At 33.4% G+C, this 24,598-nt stretch overlaps 1 protein-coding gene across 2 annotated transcripts in view; it reads right to left on the reverse strand.

Moving 5' to 3' along the window:
• LOC143239494 (atrial natriuretic peptide receptor 1-like) overlaps positions 1-24,598 on the reverse strand; it is a 46,700-nt gene that overhangs the window by 9,219 nt on the left and 12,883 nt on the right. Inside the window, exons 5-15 of one of the 2 annotated variants that reach the window (XM_076480610.1) lie at positions 19,343-19,478; positions 17,688-17,762; positions 16,224-16,301; positions 13,563-13,667; positions 12,674-12,745; positions 8,749-8,902; positions 7,962-8,126; positions 5,513-5,681; positions 5,118-5,267; positions 3,311-3,434; positions 1,405-1,473 (exon numbers count right to left, since the gene is read on the reverse strand). In XM_076480610.1, coding sequence (XP_076336725.1) covers positions 1,405-1,473; positions 3,311-3,434; positions 5,118-5,267; positions 5,513-5,681; positions 7,962-8,126; positions 8,749-8,902; positions 12,674-12,745; positions 13,563-13,667; positions 16,224-16,301; positions 17,688-17,762; positions 19,343-19,478 — 1,297 coding nt within the window. The remainder of the gene's footprint in view (positions 1-1,404; positions 1,474-3,310; positions 3,435-5,117; positions 5,268-5,512; positions 5,682-7,961; positions 8,127-8,748; positions 8,903-12,673; positions 12,746-13,562; positions 13,668-16,223; positions 16,302-17,687; positions 17,763-19,342; positions 19,479-24,598) is intronic. The other variant, XM_076480611.1, reaches the window with a different exon arrangement.

Raw genomic sequence — 24,598 nt, forward strand, 5'->3', positions numbered from 1 at the left:
CTCTACTCAAATAAGTGGTAGAGTTTAACAACGCAAAATGCATATTTTTTATTTATGTTCATTGGCCTTAAGATTTGGCCAGCAGTGTATATATACTTTTTGTCGTAAGTTGGCTCATATTAGAGGAATTGTAAATGCCAAAACAATGATGTATTATTATTTTTTAGAGTACGTAAAATGATCGAGTTTAAGTGTCTTACTTTTAATGTCATCAGAAAGAAATACGATACTGATTATTAAACTAACAATAGTGTTGAACGTTATGTGTATAAACAATAATAATATTGTATATTAATTTGATCAATTTTTACATTGTACGCTATTGTTACAAGATATATATATATATATATAAACAATAGTTATACATAAATTTGATCTATTTGAAACTAATATGTTTTTTGGTTTAGAGCAAAGCCACCTTGGCGTATATGCTGTGTGTTCACCGCGAGGACTCGAGCCTTGGCTTGTAACGTTGTAAGTCATAAACTTACCACTGCCCAATCGAGTGGACGAAACCGAGATGAAAAATTTTAGTTGGAAATGTGACACAGTGTTTAAATAACAATACTTTTCAAAGCTAATTATTATGTTACTGTTATAAATTAAATGCATTTTACTACATTATAAAGTAAAATTCTTAAAATTATATATATATATATACACCAGCAAATGTACCCGCGCTCGAAACCCATAGCATTTACTTTATTGAATTTATGGGGACGGCGTGTGTGCGTTTGGCGTCATTTGACGTGATTGCCACTGGTAACAGACCAGCAGTAAACAAAAACAAACTGAGCGCAGTAGTGTATGCTATTTTCGTTTGGAGTCGGCTTCACGAAGCAACAATTGTTTGTTTTTTGTTTGTTTGTTTTTTGGAATTTCGCACAAAGCAACTCGAGGGCTATCTGTGCTAGCCGTCCCTAATTTAGCAGTGTAAGACTAGAGGGAAGGCAGCTAGTCATCACCACCCACCGCCAACTCTTGGGCTACTCTTTTACCAACGAATAGTGGGATTGACTGTAACATTATAACGCCCCCACGGCTGGGAGGGCGAGCATGTTTTGGCGCGACTCGGGCGCGAACCCGCGACCCTCAGATTACGAAGCGCACGCCTTAACGCGCTAGGCCATGCTAGGCCTAGCAACAATTGAAACAGCTACTAAACTTGAGCTGTCCGTCCGATTGTTAAAAAATTGAACTCCGTGTATGGGAATGCTTCTTCCGTTTTTGTGTTACATTTAATCAAAGTAGATTTTATCAGATTTCCACAACTTGTGTCGTTAAAGAGACAACTAAGTCTGTTATGTATATATCCACATGAAATATCTTGAAAATACACATATATTCCAGCACTCTCTCATGTTGTGTTTGAAACAAATATAAAGTAAATAAAATGTTTCTCACCTTATATACGTCATAGTTTTCAAGGATATCGTCGAAAGTCGTATAGAGGTCGTTTAGCAAATCAACAACCTGTAATAACATTAAAATCGTAAAACACGTGCTGGCCGGATGGTACTCTAGACATCTGGTACTGACTCAAAGAATAAGATGATATTTAATATCAGAACACGAAGTACCGGTAAAAAAGTTGATACCAGGAACTTTACCAGTGGTTTGAATAGCATACCTTCTTCTAACTTCTACAACAATCATAATTTGTGACTGTTCTTAAAACCTAGTTGATCCATCTGCTCTAGTGACTAGTAACATGTAAGTCAGTTAATCTAACTTCACCATAAAACTGCGCTCAATCCCTCACAATTAATCAAAGAAATTTGGAAAATAGTTTGAATGACGTGTATAATGACGTAAAAGAAATCACGTGCAATACTACAGTAAAAAAATTACAAAATTAATTCTTCTTATTACAACACGATCGTTTTTGTTTCAAAAGTTCCTTGATATTCATAAAAAATAAGTAATTTGCATATATCAAGATGTGACGGATTTACTGTTGTATATCTATTTTAATACCGATGTTTGTTTCATTTAATTATATATTTAGAAATATACATATTTATAGTGTTAAATCTGAATTGCGAAATTCCCGCCTATTTACTTAAAGTTATAGAAAATTCTCGAGTATAATAAACAACAATAAACGTTTGTACGTAAACACTTGTGTATCGTCAGTATTGTTGTGCAGGCTGAAATTTCTGGAAACTCTCCTCACGCCTATAAATGTAACCAACACGATGCGCCAAGAGACAGTACATATTATTGGTTTGTTATAGTTAGTACACTATAAAATTCGGAAGTTATAACTGTGATTAACGTTTAATAATAGGGAACTTCAGATATCTGACTAGAAACTATTATAATTTTCGAACGTTACAAACCATTCAACTTTAGCGGATTCACAACGGACGTTAGTTCTTTTATGAAAAATATTACTTAAATTTAGCGATGAAATAGATCGGCGACTGGCTGGTGAAATAAGAACATAGAGCTACCTAGCTTCCTGTTAAGTGAATTGTACCTACATCAAATCGAAATTAACTCGCTCATCGTGAATATTCGATAAGACATCAAGATAACTCGATATTGTTTATAAGTTTATATTTATGTACATAGAACATTATTAATAACAACCTTTATTGTAAACTGTATTATTGTTTGTAGGTTAAAATATATTTGTATTAAAAGAAAAACTGTATATATCAGTCTTGTTGGCAAGTATCATAAATTGGGTGCATATCGACATTTAATTAACTTTGAAATTTAAATTATCTTTTAAATCAGTTTTAGGTTATTTGAAATCGTAATACGTAACACAAGAAAGCTAATTGTATGTATACGTGTTCTTTTTAGAGTACAGTCACATTGGGCGAATCTCCTCTGTTCATCTCTGGGAATCTTGCCCCATATTTTATCGTTGTTGGTCCGTAAAATTATTGCTGTCCCATCGGGTACAAACTAAATATAAGATTTTTATTTTAAAAGCAAAAATATTAGTTTTCATAATATCACTAAAGTATAGTTAGTGTCAAGGGTAGTTGACAAAGAAAACATTACCTTTGATAAGGTTTTGTTTTACTGCCACGTGATGTTAATATATTATCAGCTGTTTCTAAAACTTAGTCTCATTAACTGTACATGGAAGTATGTTTGAGTATGATCGTATATCATGTGTTTCAAGAACTATACTATAGAGAAGCCAATTAGTCACAAAAAAATTAAACTCGTTTTGAAAACAATCGAATCATTTTTATATATCTGTATACGCAGGTATTACAAATAGATTAAATCACACTTAACAAAGAATAAAATCGTACGTGTTTGATGCGAACTGTAAATTAATTCATACCTCCATCGCTGTACTCTCGGCTGAAAGCGACGTGAATCCCACAATATCGCTAAAGAAGATGGTCACAGATTCAAAGGTTTCAGGCTTAACATGGTTTCCAGCCTTGAGTTGTTCAGCTATGTACCTACGGTTTCGAAAAACATTTGGTTAAAAACAAAGAAACCTGATGGTACATGTTTGATTTTGAGCAAATCCACACTGGACTATCTACTGTGTATCAGATCATCCCTTAAGTAATATCCGATTTTAGGTTTAGAAAAAGAGAAAGGATTTCAAACACTTTCAAGGTTATTTAATCAATAATGTATGTTCTCTTCCATTATTATTAATTACTTCATGCCAACGATTCAGAAGCTTCTGAATGCCACTTCTATAAAATGATTGGGGTTTGGAGGAAAAGAATGTAGAGAGGGTAGTTTTGACATATTCACGTGTTCCAAGCTCTTTCCCATCAAGATAGTTCTGCAAATTTCGGAATAGATGATAATCAGATGGGTCAAGGTCTGAAGAATAAGGAGGATGTGGAAGTTCTTCCCAGTCTAGCTCTTCAATCTTTGCAGATGTAATCCTTGCTGTATGGGGTCGTGTATTATACTGGTGTAACACAACATCTTTACGACTGATAAAAGCAGGTTTCTTTTCTTTCAGTGAAACATTCAAGCGCTCTAATATTGATAATAGAAGCCTCATGTAATCATTACATTGAGTGGCAGCAACTCAAAGTGGATTACACCAACAATATAGCACCAAACGCTTATAAAGACTCCTCGATGGAGGCCCGTTTTAGGCTGTGCTTTAGCCAGTTCACCTGCACTGAGTCATTGTCTGCAGCGCTTAACATTTTTATAAAATATCCATTTTTCATTTCCAGTCACTAACCTGTCCAAAAAAGTAAGTTACGTTCACGAGAGTTCAGAAAAGTGCAAATGTCCACTCTTGCTCTAAGGTGAACCCATTTTCCAAGTTTTGACACCTTTCCAAACTGTTGCAGATGACGGTGAACTGTTAAATGAGTTGAATTAAGCTTTTGTGCTAGTTCTTTAACTGTTACAACACAATCTTTATCAAGTGAAGCCAGCAGCAAGTCATAATTAAACTGAACAGGACGACCTGAACGGGTCGTATCACTTAAGCTGTAGTTATCTGACCTGAACTTCTGAAACCATTATCGACATTTTCTTTCATTGAGAGACTCTGCACCATAAACACCTTGAATGTTTCGTGTAGTTTCTGCTGCACTATTGCCTTTTTTAAACTTATAAATCATTATATTCCTAATGAGCTCCTCAGACACATCCATCTTCGTAAGAGTTTATTCCATTGATGATCTGAAAAAGTGGAGTTTGGTTAGTTTTTTTTATTTGTCTGAACATTTTTATACAGGTCCTACTATATATTTTATTCATTGAACCCTTCTACAAAGACAGAAATGATGATGCACTTTCTGTACTAAATTTTCGGACATTACTTATGGGATGACCTGATACACCATAGAAAACTAAGACCCGGATTTTAGCACTTTTAGTCTGTAAACTTACCACTTTTTACCGTGAGGACATCTGGTGTTATAAAAACAAACAAGGACATATACTGCATTTGTTCGTATTTATAATATCTAATAAAACGATAATATTCTTGTAGAAATACTCTTTTGAAAAGGAAGACGACTATAATATCCCAACTGGCTTCATGTTGTCATTCCAAATTTTATATTATTGTAAAGAAAGAAAACAGAATTTTCTTACAAACAAATTACTATAAGACTAAAACTTCTGATGGTAAGTAAAACTTCTAATGGTAAGGTCACCTTGGAATAACCTGATAGAGCAACGCTTCACTTTTTTTCTTCTCTTCTAAAAACGCGGAACTTTTTTCTTCCACCAGTTGTTCCAAGTTGGTGGCATACTGTTCCATTCGATTCAGCAGACTGTCTAAGAAGTTGCCACTCCCCATTCCTCTACAGATACGTAGAACATCAGAAATAACTTAGATGCTATTTTAAAATATATTTCACTGATTTAAATGACTGGTCTTAATTTGTGTTTTCGATATCCAAAAGATTTTTTAAATTTCAACTTTATTTCCTTCGTTTACGTGTAATACATTTTGTGCCATATGTGCCACAAACCTTCCACTTGTTACTTTTAGCTATAAATAAAATATTTCAAATGCAGAAAAATTTGAACACTTAGAAGTTATTACTTGCTGAGTTTCTTCATCTGTTGTTTTATGGCTGAGATCTGTGGTCTGGATACTGGATCCTCACTCCAGCAAGAACACAACAGATTCAAAAAGTCTAATGGACAGTCTTCGGGTGAAACCTCAGGTCGGAAAGGGGGCTTAGTTCCTGTCTTAACTTTGTGAATTATTTCTGAAATACCGATGAAAGCCAAATTAGATTATATATATTGGCTTGTTCTCAGTACGGATATCAGACTACGAACTAACTAATCATTATGAGGAGAAGAAAAATGATAATGCAAAATAAGACAGTTTTTACTTGAACATTCTAGAAATCTATAAAAAATACAAAAATGCCACCTATTTCACACACATCGTTTAAGAAATAGCACTGATCTCCTACGACGTATTTGTAAGTTTCACGTGTTTAATAAATTCTGAAATAATAACAAAACTCATTGGCTTCATCTCTCTCTCTCAGTTTCATTCATCAACTAAACCATAACAGTTTTAAGAATATTTCTGTGTACTCTTTCTACGTACTGTTGCAGAAACAAATTGTACAGTGTGCGACAGGTAAATCATTTTAAATATATATAACTAGAATGACGGGAACGGGTGGACAACCTTTAATTCACATGAATCGAACCAGTTAAGATATTCGACAATCCAATCTAAAATATTTGCGATTGATTCAATGCAGGTCAAAGATATTCCACTCTTAACCGTTTGAGATCTGGCATGGACAGGTGGTTAGGACGCTCGACCCGTAATCTGAGGGTCGCGGGTTTGAATCTCTGGTCACACCAAATGTGTCTGCCATTTTAGCCGTGAAGGTGTTATAACGTCACAGTCAATGACACTATTCGTTGGTAAAAGAGTAGCTCAAGAGTTGGTGGTGGGTGATGATGACTAGCTGCCTTCCCTGTAGTCTTGCACTGCTAAATTAGAGACGGTTAACGCAGATAGCCCTCGTGTAGCTTTGTCCAAAATTAAAAAAAAACAAACAAAAACACATGTGTAATAGTGTATTCAGGGTAGGGCAAAAGTTGCTGTGCAGTTACCACAAGAGAAATATAACGAAAACAATCGAATCCACTTTAATTATCGTTTGTTTTAGGGTAAGGCATTAGTTTTGTTTGTTTTTGAATTTTGCGCAAAACTACACGAGAACTATCTGCTCTAGCCGTCCTTAATTTAGCAGTGTAGGACTAGAGGGAAGGCAGCTAGTCATTACTACCCACCGCCAACTCTTGAGCTACTCTTTTACCAACGAATAGTGGTATTGACCGTCACATTATAATGCCCCCACGGCTGAAAGGGCGAGCGTGTTTGGTGTGACAGGGGTTGGAACCCACAACTCTCAGATTACGAGTCGCTCACCTGGCCATGCCGGGCCGGAATGACAGATACCCTAAACAGCTAAGTCAAAGACAAGTTTGGACATAACCATCTATAATTTGGAATTGAAGACAAAAGAGATGTGTGTGTTTTTCTTACAGCAAAACCACATCAGGCTACATGTTGTGCCTACCAAGGGGAATACAACTACCGATTTTAGCGTTGTAAGTCCGAAAACTTATCTCTGTCCCAGTGGGGGACCAGACAAGAGGGAAGGTAATCAGATGATTTCAGATATGTAACAAATTAGTAATTAGTTATTACAAAATCAGATTCTATTGTGGATTAGTATAGGAAATCAGTACTTTAAACTTATGATTCCTGACGTATATATATAGCCCTGAACTTGGAATCACTGATTTATGATCTGTATGGTCTGATCTGTAAAATAAATGTAGGAATGTATGCAGTAAAAAATAATAAAACTAATCATTTGTAGTCAGATGGAAGTCAATGTGTATTATCAATAATTATAATAATTTGGCATTGTCGAACAGGAGCCGAGCGCAGCCGAACTATTGACCTGGGATTCGAATCTCTTTAACCGCCAAGAAAATAGTTGTGCACCTTACTTTGAGACCGTAGATGTTTTATAAGAATGACGGACAAATTATGCTATTCGGACTGGAAAGCGTAGCCTAAAAGATGGCGTTGGGTGAGTTCCTTTCTAATCTATCACTTTAAAAATTAGCGAGGGCTAGCACAGATAACTCTCGAGTGGTTTTGTATGAAATTTGTCAAAATAAAGGAACACATTTTAAAACTGAACAGTATTTCACATGACACATGGAATAAAGGTCAGATATGAGACCCCTACAGGTTCTGGTGTAGTTTATTTCTGATCGAGTAATGTTGACCCGATGGGGTATGACCCGTATGCAGCACTAGCTGCTTCTAACAACAGCTTAACATGATCGGCTTTTAATTCTATAATGCATCCAAAAATGAAAGATGAAACATGTTTTGTATCACCATGTCTCGAACCTCGGATCCCTTATCTGACATGTTAACCACTTGGTCATGTTCGGGCTAACACCATTTTCTTTGATTACTTCTTTAACAGGCTTACCTTTGGGGAATATTTTATTTTGTTTTTCGGATCTTTCAAAAGGCTGCAACCTGGTGATGATTTCTTGTAAAATGATAGCAAAGCTGTAAATATCACCCTTTTCTGAGCCATACTGACCAAAAATCTTATTACGTAGATGTTCTGGTGCTGTCCACAGCAAAGTTTCTAGACATAAAAATAAAACGTGACTCTGAAGCCATTCTCTGTCTGTTAACGGTCAGTTATGCATCTGAACAAATTCGTTTTTTTGAAATGACGAAACCGTGTATAGAAATAAATACATAATAAAGCACTTGTGCACTTTATTATAACACTTATTAAAACAATAAGAGATATAACGGGCAGAAACACCACTACTCGTGGGAAAAGTGTACACTGGAACATGCCAAATTCATGAGTCTACCACTAAACATGCAAAATTAGCGATTTTTTTCGGTTTATAATGAAAATAGCAAGAAAACCTAATGAATATACAATGGTATGAAAATCTAATGAAGTTACGATGGCGTGAAAATCTAATGGCACTACAATGGTGTGAAAATCTAATGGCGCTACAATGTCGTGAAAATCTAATGGCGCTACAATGTCGTGAAAATCTAATGGCGCTACAATGGTGTGAAAATATAAAATGAGTAAAAGAGCTTCTGAACGTTTTAGTGGAGGAAGTAAATTTGGTGAAGGTTTAAGGCAAGCGATCGTCTGTTTTACAATCTGGTTGAAAATATCGACATGTTTTTTTTATCCTTTAGAAATGCTAAGAACTTTATTTTCGTCACGTTATACATACGTGGATTTGGACGACTGTTCGGAGCAACTTGTGCTAACAGTGATAACAGACCATAGTCTGTTATTTTCACCATAAATCTCCCGTCGATCACACAGTTTGTGGACTTCAAGTGCCCGTGAAAACCGATAGGGCTGTTATGAAGAAATACAAGTCCCTAAAGTATGAAGGAGATTGTTACATATAAGTTTTGTTATAACTCTATCAGAAAATATCATTACACTGAAGTTAGACGATATACTTGTATATATATCGTCTAAGTTCAATCAAACATATATATAAGAAATGGCAAGAAAACCTAATATTTCAATACTTAACATATCCAGCCACAAGTTTTTAAAACATTTTGTTACTTTACATAATTGCTTCATGAATTAAATAGAAAACAAGATAAAGTGTACATATCAAACTATAAGATCATATAATAAGCATTTTGTGAATTAATGCGATACTTTCATGAATTAAATACAGATACTCGCAAAGATAAAATATATATAGACATATGTTTACTATCATTTCAGTCTCAACTAAACATTAGTTTCAATCAAATAAAGTAAGTATATTTTCTTAGGTAACTACCGTTAGTAGAAACATTTGGAAAATTTGTTTATAGATAACTTACCTTCCACAACTACAACACATATAGAAAATGTACTGCAATTAATAATAACTGGGATAATATGTCTATATATTACCTTCCCTCTTCAGAGCTAGAAAAAAAATACCGAAACGAATCGGCGGAAATGTTTTTTGTTTTTTTTTAAATTTCGCGTTTGAAGTTACACGAGGGCTATCTGCGCTAGCTGTCTTCTAATTTAGCATTGTAAGACTAGAGGGAAGGCTGGTAATCATTAAGACACGATGCCAACTCTTGGGCCACTCTTTTCCCAACGAATAGTGGGATTGATCGTCACATTATAACGCCCCCACGGTTGAAAGGACGAGCATGTCTGATGTGACGTGGATTCGAACTTGCGACTCTCGGACTGCGAGTCAAGTTACGAAACCATCTAGCCCGGCTGAAATTAATAATAAAGATCTCACTTAGTTTTCAAACGACACACCCCTCGCTAACACAGCGGTAAGTCTATGGATTTACAACGCCAAAATCATGGATTCGATTCCCCTCGGTGGGCTTAGCAGATAGCCCGATGTGGCTTTCCTGTAAGAAAACACACACAAACGAAACCCACTACAACCTTTACCTTTTTTGTGCCAAAACCGTCAAATTTTGTGTTTTTCACTCTTAATGAAGTAGCACAATGTGCCATAAAAGAAATTATGTCTACGAAAACACCGTAATAAGTAAAAATATTTTGAAAAGTTTACTAATTACTCACCCAAAGTAACAAGAGTTGCAGTTTTTTACTTGGCTTTTAACTGGATTTCTTGCGAATTGCCAGACGTATCTCAGCTGTGCTGTGACGTAGCAATTGGTTTATAGGAGTACAAAGGAAATTAAGTTCCAACAACGTACTTCTGTAAGCTGCACTATTTAACAGAACAACAATTTTATTTCCCGAACTAAAAGGTTACTTGGATGCGTAGGAAACATTATAGATTCTGTAGATTTCTACTTCATCATCTGATAGATAATTCAATTATAATTAACTACTTATTTTAGTTAATCACTAAGACTTCATACTTTCATATTCTCCTAGTTTCACTCTAAGACTCTTTAAAATCTTGAAACCGGGTTTGATCCTGTGTTTAGCTGGCAGAGATGATGACGTTAATAGGTGGGATTTGATCCTGTGCGTAACTGGTAAGATAATGGCAGTAACAGGTGGGATTTGATCGTGTGTATAGCTGGTAAAGATGGTGGTAGTAATAGGTGGGGTTTGGTTCTGTGTATAACTGGTAAGACAAAGGCAGTAACAGGTGGGACTTGATCCTGTGTATAGCTGGTAGAGATGGTGGTAGTAATAGGTGGGATTTGATTCTGTGTATAACTGGTAAGATAAAGGCAGTAACAGGTGAGATTTGATCCTGTGTATAGCTAGTGGTAATAGATGGGGTTTGATTATGTGTATAGCTGAGAGAGGTGATGGCGGTAACAGGGGGGTTTGATTCTGTGTATAACTGGTAAGATAAAGGCAGTAACAGGAGGATTTGATCCTGTGTATAGCTGGTAGAGGTGATGGTGGTGGTGATAGGTGGGGTTTGATTCTGTGTATAACTGGTAAGATAAAGGCAGTAACAGATGGGATTTGATCCTGTGTATAGCTAGTGGTAATAGATGGGGTTTGATTATGTGTATAGCTGAGAGAGGTGATGGCGGTAACAGGGGGGTTTGATTCTGTGTATAACTGGTAAGATAAAGGCAGTAACAGGAGGGATTTGATCCTGTGTATAGCTGGTAGAGGTGATGGTGGTGGTGATAGGTGGGGTTTGATTCTGTGTATAACTGGTAAGATAAAGGCAGTAACAGATGGGATTTGATCCTGTGTATAGCTGGTAAGATAATGGCAGTAACAGGTGGGGTTTGAACCTGTGTATAGCTGGGAGAGGTGATGGCGGTAATAGCTGGGGTGTAATCCTGTGTATTGCTGGTAGAGATGGTGGTGGTAATAGGTGAGGTTTGATTCTGTGTATAATTGGTAAGATAATGGAAGTAATAGGTGGAGTTCTGAGACATATTGAGGTTCCGCAAGGTTCTTGGGAAAGCAAGAATTCTACATATCATAATGAGTAAATATATAATAATCATATAAACGGAATCCGACTACATCATATTTCTTTATTGGTATAGCAGGTTTCGTAACGACAGAACATAACAAGTCACTTCATTGTTTTAAATAGGTGAGCTGTATCAGGTACAAAGGGTCTGTAGTTTTTTAACATTTGTTGTTGTAACGCAAGCTGTGGAAAGCTCTGTGACACAAATTTGTTGTCAGACGCGTTTGATGATTTCATAAGGGCCGGCCAAGCGTGTTAAGGCGTACGTCTCGTAATTTGAAGGTCGCGGGTTCGCATCCCCATCGCGCCAAACATGCTCGCCCTTTCAGCCGTGGGGGCGTTATAATGTGACGGTCAATCCCACTATTCGTTGGTAAAAGAGTAGCCCAAGAGTTGGCGGTGGTGGTGATGACTAGCTGCTTTCCTTCTAGTCTTACACTGCTAAATTAGGGACGGCTAGCACAGATAGCCCTCGAGTAGCTTTGTGCGGCCTGGCATGGCCAAGCGCGTAAGGCGTGCGACTCGTAATCCGAGGGTCGCGGGTTCGCGCCCGCGTCGCGCTAAACATGCTCGTCCTCCCAGCCGTGGGGGTGTATAATGTGACGGTCAATCCCACTATTCGTTGGTAAAAGAGTAGCCCAAGAGTTGGCGGTGGGTGGTGATGACTAGCTGCCTTCCCTCTAGTCTTACACTGCTAAATTAGGGACGGCTAGCACAGATAGCCCTCGAATAGCTTTGTGCGAAATTCTAAAAACAACAACAACAACAACAGCTTTGTGCGAATTTTAAAAACAAACAAACAATCATAAGGGCCGGGAACCACTGGCTTAGGTTATCAGTAAACGTTTCAGTATTATTTTAAATTTCATAATTACAAATTACCTGTAACTTTCCATCACAACACTTTTATTTTATTTTAATACTGAAACTCACGATTTATTTGTAGGCCTAGAGTTACCTTAATTGCACGCGTACATACACTGTTTATCACGGGTCTTTAAAATTTTCTTTGATATTAAACTTCATTAATCAGCGCCCCCACAGTGGCACAGTTGCATATCTCGGGCTTACAACGCTAGAAACTGGATTGCGATGCCCTTGGTGGGTTGAGCATAGATAACCCATTGTGTAGCCTTGTGTTTAATTAAAAAAAACAACTTAATCGTTGGAGTGTTGATTTGTTCCAGCTTTATTTTTCTTGGTTTCTGTAGAGCATAAGAATTGCATATAAGGACAATATTTCACATACCTCCACAATGTCATTTATAATGGAAAATCGAAAAGGCCAGTCGATCTTGATGACGTCATTATCAAGAAGATCCTGCGATAATAAATTTAGAGCTTATTCACAATGTGTAACAATAGTTACTAGGTCACAGTACTGTGAAATATGGTTTTAAAGTTATATAGAGGTAAGAAAGACTTAATTGAGCCCTTACTTTGTAGTTTTACTAAGTAGCGAACTAGAGACACAGTAACTCTATTAAAGTAAATTTAAACTTCCAAGAGTGACTTCACTGAAAAAACAAAACAGTTATGGTAGGATTTTGATATCTCAAGCTGAACAATACATTTATTTGTTGTAAAGTAGATTTTTTTAAAAATCATATCTTGCTGTTAAAAAACATACATATAATTTTTTTTTGGTGTTACGAAACTAAAACCATTAATACTATTTTTGATCAAAGCAGGTTACCTATTTAGATTGAAATTAAATAATTCAACAGTGTAATGAGTATAGCTAGTTAAATCGACTGTTTCTACATTCCTCCTTATAAGGATTTGGTTGTATTGTTGTACGAGTTACGTACCCCCTCTGTTGGTGATACTTGTCACATAGGTCCAGTCGGTTTATTGAGACAGAGATAAAGGAGAACGACTTCAGTAGAAAACATTAACCGTTCTTTTAGTGCCCGACAATAATATTTCATGTTATTTATCATAAATAACATGTACGACCAGATGTCCTATTGTGTTTTGTAGCTTTGAAAACCAAGAATGAATTTTGATTTGTAGTGTTATAGGAGGTTGGTAAAGTTTACTAGAAGTTATTCGAGTAGCCTAAAACTACTCTATATTATGCAGTAATCCCATTTATTATTACTATTCAACATTTAAATAAGTTTTAAGCGTTTTACCCGAAGACTCCCTCTGGAGATGAATTCCGACAGAAGAGCAACATTTGGTTCGTCTGGACAGAAACCAACAAAACGTACCAGATTCTCGTGGGTAATGTTTCTTATCTGAAATTTACATGAAGAAAAAAATACACCAACGAAAACAGTTAATAACAGAAAACAAACAATTACGTTAATTGACAGTGCAGTTGGTGTTTATATTCTTTCATTGAAACATGTAATTAAAACTTTTTAAAGCTAATACTCTACAAGTTATTCACAACTGAGAAAGAGATGGTGTTTTTTTCTTTCTCGCCTATCTTTTGAGAACCTCATTAGTACTCTACACGTATAACAAGACTAAATGAACACAATGTTAGAAATGCAATTTAAATTAATGACCAGTTAACCCTAAAACTACCAACTGGATCTACAAAAGTAAAACTGGATTTTTAAATACATTTTATAAATTATTTATGTGTCAAATTACTCGTGGGTTGATTAAGTCTTCCTATCACAGGACCCCACAGAACACAGAAATAGAAATGTAAACAGAAGCTTCATTAATCCACGCTGAAATTAATTGCGTTAATTATTATGAGTTTTTACATGTATTTTGAATTAAAAAATGACTGTTTTCACTTGATTCATTGCTCCGTTTTTTATTATTTACAAAACCTTGTATCAGGTAAAAACAGTCGTCCAATATCTGGACCTCGCTATTCGTTAATTTTAAAATTAAGATATACGTAGATTTTGTCTTGATATAACAGTACACAAACCTGAAGTTTTCGCAGGCTAAAACAAAAGAAGACATAAAAAATAAAGTCGATATATATTGTGGTATTAAGTACTGCGATGACATATGAGAACAAAGAGCAGACATAAACAAAAGACTTACTCTCGTGATGAGATGCAAGAAGCAAGAGAGTGAGTTAGAATCCTTGCTTACTTGCTGAGATGCAAGAGGCATGAGAGAGAGTTAAACAGAAGCCTTGCTCACTTACTAAGATGCAAGAAGCAAGATTGTGTTAAACAAAAGCCTTGCTCACTTGTTGAGATGCAAGATGAAAGAGCAGGAATTAAACAAAACATTAACTCACTTATTGAGGTGCAAGAAGAAAGAGGGTCAGTTAAACAAAAGCCTTACTCATTTGTTGTAGAGTTAAACAAAAGCCTTACTCACTTGCCAAAGAGTTAAATAAAAGTCTTACTCAACTGTTAAGATGGAAGAAGAAAACATGCGAGTTAAACAAAAGCTTAACTCACCTATTGAGATGCAAGAAGAAAGAGCGTCAGTTAAACAAAATATTAACTTACCTATTGGGTTGCAAAAAAAAAAGCGTCAGTTAAACGAAAGTCTTACTCATCTGTTGTAGAGTTGACAAAAGCCTTACTAATTTGTCAAAGAGTTAAACAAAAGCCTTGCTCACCTATTGAGATGCGAGAAGAAAGAGCATGAGTTAAACAAAAGCTTAACTAAGTTATTGAGACGCAAGAAGAAAGAGCGTCAGTTAAACAAAATATTAACTCACCTATTTTAGAGTTAAACAAAAGCCTTATTCACTTGCCAAAGAGTTAAACAAAAGCCTTACTCATTTGTCAAAGAGTTATACAAAAGCCTTGCTCACCTATTGAGATGCGAGAAGAAAGAGCACGAGTTAAACAAAAGCTTAACTAAGTTATTGAGACGCAAGAAGAAAGAGCGTCAGTTAAACAAAATATTAACTCACCTATTTTAGAGTTAAACAAAAGCCTTATTCACTTGCCAAAGAGTTAAACAAAAGCCTTACTCATTTGTCAAAGAGTTAAACAAAAGCTTTATTCACTTGTCAAAGAGTTAAACAAAAGCCTTATTCACTTGTCAAAGAGTTAAACAAAAGCCTTATTCACTTGTCAAAGAGTTAAACAAAAGCCTTATTAATCTGTTATAGAGTTAAACAAAAGTCTACTCACCTGTCAAAGAGTTAAACAAAAGTCTTACTAATTTGTCAAAGAGCTAAACAAAAGCCTTACTCACTTGTCAAAGAGTTAAACAAAAGCTTTACTCACCTGTTAAGATGGAAGAAGAAAAATGTAAGTTATACGAAAGCCTTACTCACCCGTTGAGATGCAAGATGAAAAAGCGTGAGTTAAACAAAAGCTTTGCTCACCTATTGAGGTGCAAGTAGAAAGAGCATGAGTTAAACCAAAGCCTTTCTTACCTGTTGAGACCCAAGAAAAAAGAAACAAAAGCCTTGTTAACCTGTCAAGAAGAAAGAGTGATTAAAACAAAAGCCTTATTTACCGGTTGAAGAGTTAAACAAAAGCCTTATTCACTTGTCAAAGAGTTAAACAAAAGTCTTACTAATTTGTCAAAGAGTTAAACAAAAGCCTTACTCACTTGTCAAAGAGTTAAACAAAAGCTTTATTCACCTGTTAAGATGGAAGAAGAAAAATGTAAGTTATACGAAAGCCTTACTCACCCGTTGAGATGCAAGATGAAAAAGCGTGAGTTAAACAAAAGCCTTGCTCACCTATTGAGGTGCAAGAAGAAAGAGCGTCAATTAAACAAAAACTTTACTCACCTGTCGAAGAGTTAAACAAAAGTCTTACTCATCTGTTGAGATGCAAGAAGAAAGAGCATCAGTTAAACAAAAGCCTTACTCTCCTGCCGAAGAGTTAAATAAAAGCCTGACTTACTTGTTTCAATTCCAGGAGAATTGCTCTGGAAACATGAAGTCTTTGAATTTTCATAGTCTTGACAGCTACTTTGATTCCCTATATGAAATGTTCCAGTTATTAGCTTCATTCATATACCGTTATTTCTGCTCCAGTTTTAACAGTTCTAATTACATTTACTGATACCTTGACTCTTTGGAGTTTCAACTATCAGTTCTTTTTTCTATATGAGACGTCCACTTAAATCTGCTTCACTGCATGGAATAACTGGGATGCCACTTTGAAAGAGTAATGACTGTTTGAGTCTCTTTCAATAAAATCGAAACGATCTTACGTTCACAATGACGTTATTTTTCAACATTTCAATCGATAACGGACATAGTCGATACGACTAATCTGCTTCCTGATTTTGTTTTATTTTATGGAGGTGGAAAAATTGCTTGGAGACAAAATATTATGTATTTCACATATTATCTTCTCCAAACGTTAATAATATCAAAATACAACATTCCTACTCTGATTAACTGTAAAACCAGTTTACTCATTTTTAAACGGCTCTCACCGTTTTGTTTGAATGTAACAATATGTAAGTTTTAATTGTCTTTCCTTTCCATGACTGAATGTAACAATATGCAAGTCTTTAACAGTCTTTCCTTTCCGTAACTGAATGTAACAATATGAAAGTCTTCAATTGTCTTTCCTTTCCGTGACTGAATGTAACAACATGCAAGTTTTAATTGTCTTTCCTTTCCGTAACTGAATGTAACAATATACAAGACATTAACCTTCTCTTCTTTCCCTGGGTGAATGTAACAATATACAAGACATTAACCTTCTCTTCTTTCCCTGGGTGAATGTAACAATATAACAATGTTACACCCAGAGTAAGGTGACCATTTTGGACTGACTGTAATATACAAATTATTATTAATTCTTGAAGGAAAGCACTTCTTTTATTAGTGTTTCATTATTGCTCGATTTTACTGTTATCTGTAGCTTTCTCTTCGTATATACTTAAAGAAATATTTCATGAACATTTTTGTTTGTTTGTTTAGAAGTAAGCTACTCAATGGGCTATCTGTGCTCTGCCCACCACGGGTATCGAAACGCGGTTTTTAATATGTAAGTCCGCAGACATACCACTGTGCCACTGGGAGGGCATTTCATGAACAATTGGCAACATTATTTCATCGTTTGTTCCTGACATGTTGAGCCAATTTGAAAAGGTTATTGTTAGTTTGCGACCCTGCATTTGTTTTTATTAGTTATTTCTTAACACACGAAATATAACATTCGTTGACACAAACTTTTATTGACACATCACACCCTTACTATTTATAAAACCATAAAAAAATAATTCATAATACTTTTATAATTTATAACTATAAATACCTTCCAAATATTCTGTGTATTACTTAACATAATTTATTATATTTTTTTACATTTTAGCAAGATACACGAATAAAATTTTAAAACTGTGTTTACCATGTACAAGCCAATTTTTATTCCATGCGTTGTGCTCTCTGTTAAGTCTCCTATTTGGGATTTGGCTTCATGTTTCTGTGTATATAAAAAATGACATTATTACAAGCATTAATATCAGCTTACTTACTAGTTTTATTATTAAAAAAAACAATGATTTGTTCTAATGATTTGGGATTTTCTTATAATTACATAATACTTTTTTTTTCAACTTGTAGAGCCGGGATTTTGTCGGTTGTGGAGTTTCTAATAATACACGACTCACGCAAAAATTGAAACCAAAATACCATTATCGTGTTTCACCAACTGTTACTTGAGTCATTTATGTGTTTTACCTAAAATATGAATAAGCTCACTCAATTCTTTACACAGTGCTATAGCAACACGAAACAACAACAAGATGAATCCTTCAACAGCCGTGGCATTTGTATATCTCTTTGGCATAATTAGAGTACATTAATGTACGAGACCTTTCTTCTCTTATTTTTATTAGCTTTATTTTTGTGGACAAAACATACCAATCTGAGGGCGTGTATACTCTGTCCGATTTTATTATTCATTAGAACCTCTATCATTCTACCTTCAAACTTAAATTATTTTAAACAGGATTAAAGTGAATTAATCTATGAGACCTTTAGCGTTGTCAAATATGTTAACCGAAAGGGTTTGAACTCACGAATTCAAAACTGTAATGTTTGTACTTCAAAAGCTCAAAGCCATTCTATGAGGCGCGGTTGAAAATGCGAAATCACTCAACACGATGCAACAACTAGATGCGACTAGTAGTGGACGTTATAAAAACATTATGCAACAACTAGATGCGACTAGTAGTGGACGTTATAAAAACATGATGCAACAACTAGATGCGACTAGTAGTGGACGTTATAGAAAATGATGCAACAACTAGATGCGACTAGTAGTGGACGTTATAAAAACATGATGCAACAACTAGATGCGACTAGTAGTGGACGTTATAGAAAATGATGCAACAACTAGATGCGACTAGTAGTGGACGTTATAAAAACATGATGCAACAACTAGATGCGACTAGTAGCGGACGTTATAAAAAAATGATGCAATAACTAGATGCGACCAGTAGTGGACGTTATAAAAACATGATAAAATAACTGGATGCGACTGGATGTTGCGATTAAAATAATATTCATTGTTTTTTGTTTTTTTTGTGTACAAGCGCGTTTAAACATCATTTCCTACATTATATTTTTTTAAGTTACATATATATTTAAAAACCTCTCAGTTATGACAGACTCAACTAAATAGTGTGTTCGTTTGTTTATTTGATTTCGCGCAAAGCTACTCGAAAGTTATCTGGTATTCGTTCCTAATTTTTGAGTAATAGAGTAGAGGGGAGACATGTAGTCAATACCACCCTCCGCCAACTTTCGGGCTACTCTTTTAGTTAGCAATAGTGAGATTGGTCAACACATGAAAGAAAGATTGAGGCTGCTCGGTGGTGGGATTCGAAACCGCGAATCGAGTGCTCTAACCACCAGGACAGCCAAAATATTTTACAGTATTAAATAAAATTTAAAAGGAAAATAAAAAACTAATAGTATTTTAACTGACATCAGTAATAGAAATACTCTAACATTTTAAAGTTCGATGTTATACGAAAAGGTTCTAATACTGACACTCACTTCAGATGCCATAGATAACTTATCCTCACTGGTACCAATACTAGCAAGCGAACGGTGTCCTCTGTCCTGAAACACGATGTCATCCCATTGAACTTTCCACCACAAGTTGTTGAGCTCTGACTCCAATTTCACCTTTCTGTAAATAATTTAGTCATCATATACTTTGATCCTAAGTACCCACAAATGTTATAGTCTTCTTTCTCGTTGGTTTATTTATATATTTACATAAACTAAACACTTATTGGGATGAAACTCAAGCAAAACTACCATTAAAATTACAATGTTATACACTTAAAAGCCTTAAAATAATTTTCTGTTAAAAGCTGGTAATTAACCTCATTTCGTGAGTTACCAATAGGTCTTAACTTGCTATAAAAATATTAACATAAATCGATGGCATAACCCTCAAATAAATCATTCATCACCAAAATTACACCTGCACAAGTCATGTCATTCTACGTTAAAACAGCAATATTTTCCATTTTTGATGTACATGTGTGTATATATATAAATGTTGATGGTATATTCACGACTTTCACACGTGAGTAAGTAAATGTTTTTCACAAACGAACACTAAGTTACTGCATGGTGTGATACCTTGATAACAGAGTTTAGTTGGTAAATGAGAGCCATATCTAAGAGAAAATAAATCATTGTAAAAGTTCGACCCCGTACAGTAAACAAGCCAGTTCAGTGGATGATAATGTGTGTGTGTGTTTTTCATATAGCAAAGCCACAAAGGGCTATCTGCTCAGCCCACCGAGGGGAATCGAACCGCTGATTTTAGCGTTGTAAATCCGGAGACATACCGCTGTACTAGCGGGGGGCTGGATGATAATCATGACTTGTTTCTGTGTTTGTTGTAGTTATCTGTTGTGTTCACCACGGGAAATTGAACCCTGGAATTTAGCGTTGTAAGGCCATAAACTTACCATTGTACCACCACGGGGCATAACAGAAGCATTTAAGTTAGTAAAAAAATAAGATATTAGGCACCCAGAGAACAATGAAAAGGGTGTTTTACCCAAAGTTTGATGCTAACTGGTCCTACCCCATTAGCATTAGCTTCTCATGTGACTTGCATTTTTAACCATTTAGCACACCACCAGTGTGTCGTGAACCACATTATGAGAGTGGTTCTCATTGTAAAAATGTAAAAAAATACATCATTTTTACTGTTTCCTGAAATAGTTACATTGAAAACCACTGTCATAATGTTTATAAAAAAGAACAAAATACATCATTTTTACTGTTTCCTGAAATAGTTACATTGAAAACCACTGTCATAATGTTTATAAAATGTAAAAAATACATCATTTTTACTGTTTCCTGAAATAGTTACATTGAAAACCACTGTCATAATGTTTATAAAAAAGAAAAAATATATCATTTTTACTGTTTCCTGAAATAGTTACATTGAAAACCACTGTCATAATGTTTATAAAAAAGAAAAAATACATCATTTTTACTGTTTCCTGAAATAGTTACATTGAAAACCACTGTCATAATGTTTATAAAAAAGAAAAAATACATCATTTTTACTGTTTCCTGAAATAGTTACATTGAAAACCACTGTCATAATGTTTATAAAAAAGAAAAAATCATCATTTTTACTGTTTCCTGAAATAGTTACATTGAAAACCACTGTCATAATGTTTATAAAAAAGAAAAAAATACATCATTTTTACTGTTTCCTGAAATAGTTACATTGAAAACCACTGTCATAATGTTTATAAAAAAGAAAAAATACATCATTTTTACTGTTTCCTGAAATAGTTACATTGAAAACCACTGTCATAATGTTTATAAAAAAGAAAAAAATACATCATTTTTACTGTTTCCTGAAATAGTTACATTGAAAACCACTGTCATAATGTTTATAAAAAAAAAAAACATACATCATTTTACTGTTTCCTGAAATAGTTACATTGAAAACCACTGTCATAATGTTTATAAAAAAAGAAAAAATACATCATTTTTACTGTTTCCTGAAATAGTTACATTGAAAACCACTGTCATAATGTTTATAAAAATGTAAAAAATACATCATTTTTACTGTTTCCTGAAATAGTTACATTGAAAACCACTGTCATAATGTTTATAAAAAAGAAAAAATACATCATTTTTACTGTTTCCTGAAATAGTTACATTGAAAACCACTGTCATAATGTTTATAAAAAAAAAAAATACATCATTTTACTGTTTCCTGAAATAGTTACATTGAAAACCACTGTCATAATGTTTATAAAAAAGAAAAAAATACATCATTTTTACTGTTTCCTGAAATAGTTACATTGAAAACCACTGTCATAATGTTTATAAAAAAGAAAAAAATCATCATTTTTACTGTTTCCTGAAATAGTTACATTGAAAACCACTGTCATAATGTTTATAAAAAAGAAAAAATACATCATTTTTACTGTTTCCTGAAATAGTTACATTGAAAACCACTGTCATAATGTTTATAAAAAAAAAAAAACATCATTTTACTGTTTCCTGAAATAGTTACATTGAAAACCACTGTCATAATGTTTATAAAAAAAAAAATACATCATTTTACTGTTTCCTGAAATAGTTACATTGAAAACCACTGTCATAATGTTTATAAAAAAAAAAAAATACATCATTTTACTGTTTCCTGAAATAGTTACATTGAAAACCACTGTCATAATGTTTATAAAAAAAAAAATACATCATTTTACTGTTTCCTGAAATAGTTACATTGAAAACCACTGTCATAATGTTTATAAAATGTAAAAAATACATCATTTTACTGTTTCCTGAAATAGTTACATTGAAAACCACTGTCATAATGTTTATAAAATGTAAAAAATACATCATTTTTACTGTTTCCTGAAATAGTTACATTGAAAACCACTGTCATAATGTTTATAAAAAGAAAAAATTCATCATTTTTACTGTTTCCTGAAATAGTTACATTGAAAACCACTGTCATAATGTTTATAAAAATGTAAAAAATACATCATTTTTACTGTTTCCTGAAATAGTTACATTGAAAACCACTGTCATAATGTTTATAAAAATGTAAAAAATTCATCATTTTTACTGTTTCCTGAAATAGTTACATTGAAAACCACTGTCATAGTGTTTATAAAATGTAAAAAATACATCATTTTACTGTTTCCTGAAATAGTTACATTGAAAACCACTGTCATAATGTTTATAAAAATGTAAAAAATCATCATTTTACTGTTTCCTGAAATAGTTACATTGAAAACCACTGTCATAATGTTTATAAAATGTAAAAATACATCATTTTACTGTTTCCTGAAATAGTTACATTGAAAACCACTGTCATAATGTTTATAAAAAAAAAAAATCATCATTTTACTGTTTCCTGAAATAGTTACATTGAAAACCACTGTCATAATGTTTATAAAAAAGAAAAATACATCATTTTTACTGTTTCCTGAAATAGTTACATTGAAAACCACTGTCATAATGTTTATAAAAAAGAAAAAAATACATCATTTTTACTGTTTCCTGAAATAGTTACATTGAAAACCACTGTCATAATGTTTATAAAAAAGAAAAATTCATCATTTTACTGTTTCCTGAAATAGTTACATTGAAAACCACTGTCATAATGTTTATAAAATGTAAAAATACATCATTTTACTGTTTCCTGAAATAGTTACATTGAAAACCACTGTCATAATGTTTATAAAAAGAAAAATACATCATTTTACTGTTTCCTGAAATAATTACATTGAAAACCACTGTCATAATGTTTATAAAAATGTAAAAAATACATCATTTTTACTGTTTCCTGAAATAGTTACATTGAAAACCACTGCCATAATGTTTATAAAAAAAAAAATTCATCATTTTACTGTTTCCTGAAATAGTTACATTGAAAACCTCTGTCATAGTGTTTATAAAAATGTAAAAATACATCATTTTTACTGTTTCTTGAAATAGTTACATTGAAAACCACTGTCATAATGTTTATAAAAAAGAAAAAATACATCATTTTTACTGTTTCCTGAAATAGTTACATTGAAAACCACTGTCATAATGTTTATAAAAATGTAAAAAATACATCATTTTTACTGTTTCCTGAAATAGTTACATTGAAAACCACTGTCATAATGCTTATAAAAATGTAAAAAATACATCATTTTTACTGTTTCCTGAAATAGTTACATTGAAAACCACTGTCATAATGTTTATAAAAAAGAAAAAATTCATCATTTTTACTGTTTCCTGAAATAGGTACATTGAAAACCACTGTCATAATGTTTATAAAAAAGAAAAAATACATCATTTTTACTGTTTCCTGAAATAGTTACATTGAAAACCACTGTCATAATGTTCATAAAAAAAGAAAAAATACATCATTTTTACTGTTTCCTGAAATAGTTACATTGAAAACCACTGCCATAATGTTTATAAAAAAGAAAAAATTCATCATTTTTACTGTTTCCTGAAATAGTTACATTGAAAACCACTGTCATAGTGTTTATAAAAATGTAAAAATACATCATTTTTACTGTTTCTTGAAATAGTTACATTGAAAACCACTGTCATAATGTTTATAAAAAAAAAAAATACATCATTTTACTGTTTCCTGAAATAGTTACATTGAAAACCACTGTCATAATGTTTATAAAAATGTAAAAAATACATCATTTTTACTGTTTCCTGAAATAGTTACATTGAAAACCACTGTCATAATGCTTATAAAAATGTAAAAAATACATCATTTTACTGTTTCCTGAAATAGTTACATTGAAAACCACTGTCATAATGTTTATAAAAAAAAAAATTCATCATTTTACTGTTTCCTGAAATAGTTACATTGAAAACCACTGTCATAATGTTTATAAAATGTAAAAAATACATCATTTTACTGTTTCCTGAAATAGTTACATTGAAAACCACTGTCATAATGTTTATAAAATGTAAAAATTCATCATTTTACTGTTTCCTGAAATAGTTACATTGAAAACCACTGTCATAATGTTTATAAAAAAAAAAAATTCATCATTTTTACTGTTTCCTGAAATAGTTACATTGAAAACCACTGTCATAGTGTTTATAAAAATGTAAAAATACATCATTTTTACTGTTTCTTGAAATAGTTACATTGAAAACCACTGTCATAATGTTTATAAAAAAGAAAAAATACATCATTTTTACTGTTTCCTGAAATAGTTACATTGAAAACCACTGTCATAATGTTTATAAAAATGTAAAAAATACATCATTTTTACTGTTTCCTGAAATAGTTAC

This window comes from Tachypleus tridentatus, chromosome 13 (genome assembly GCF_004210375.1).
Source record: "Tachypleus tridentatus isolate NWPU-2018 chromosome 13, ASM421037v1, whole genome shotgun sequence".
NCBI classification, from domain to species: Eukaryota; Metazoa; Arthropoda; class Merostomata; order Xiphosura; family Limulidae; genus Tachypleus; species Tachypleus tridentatus.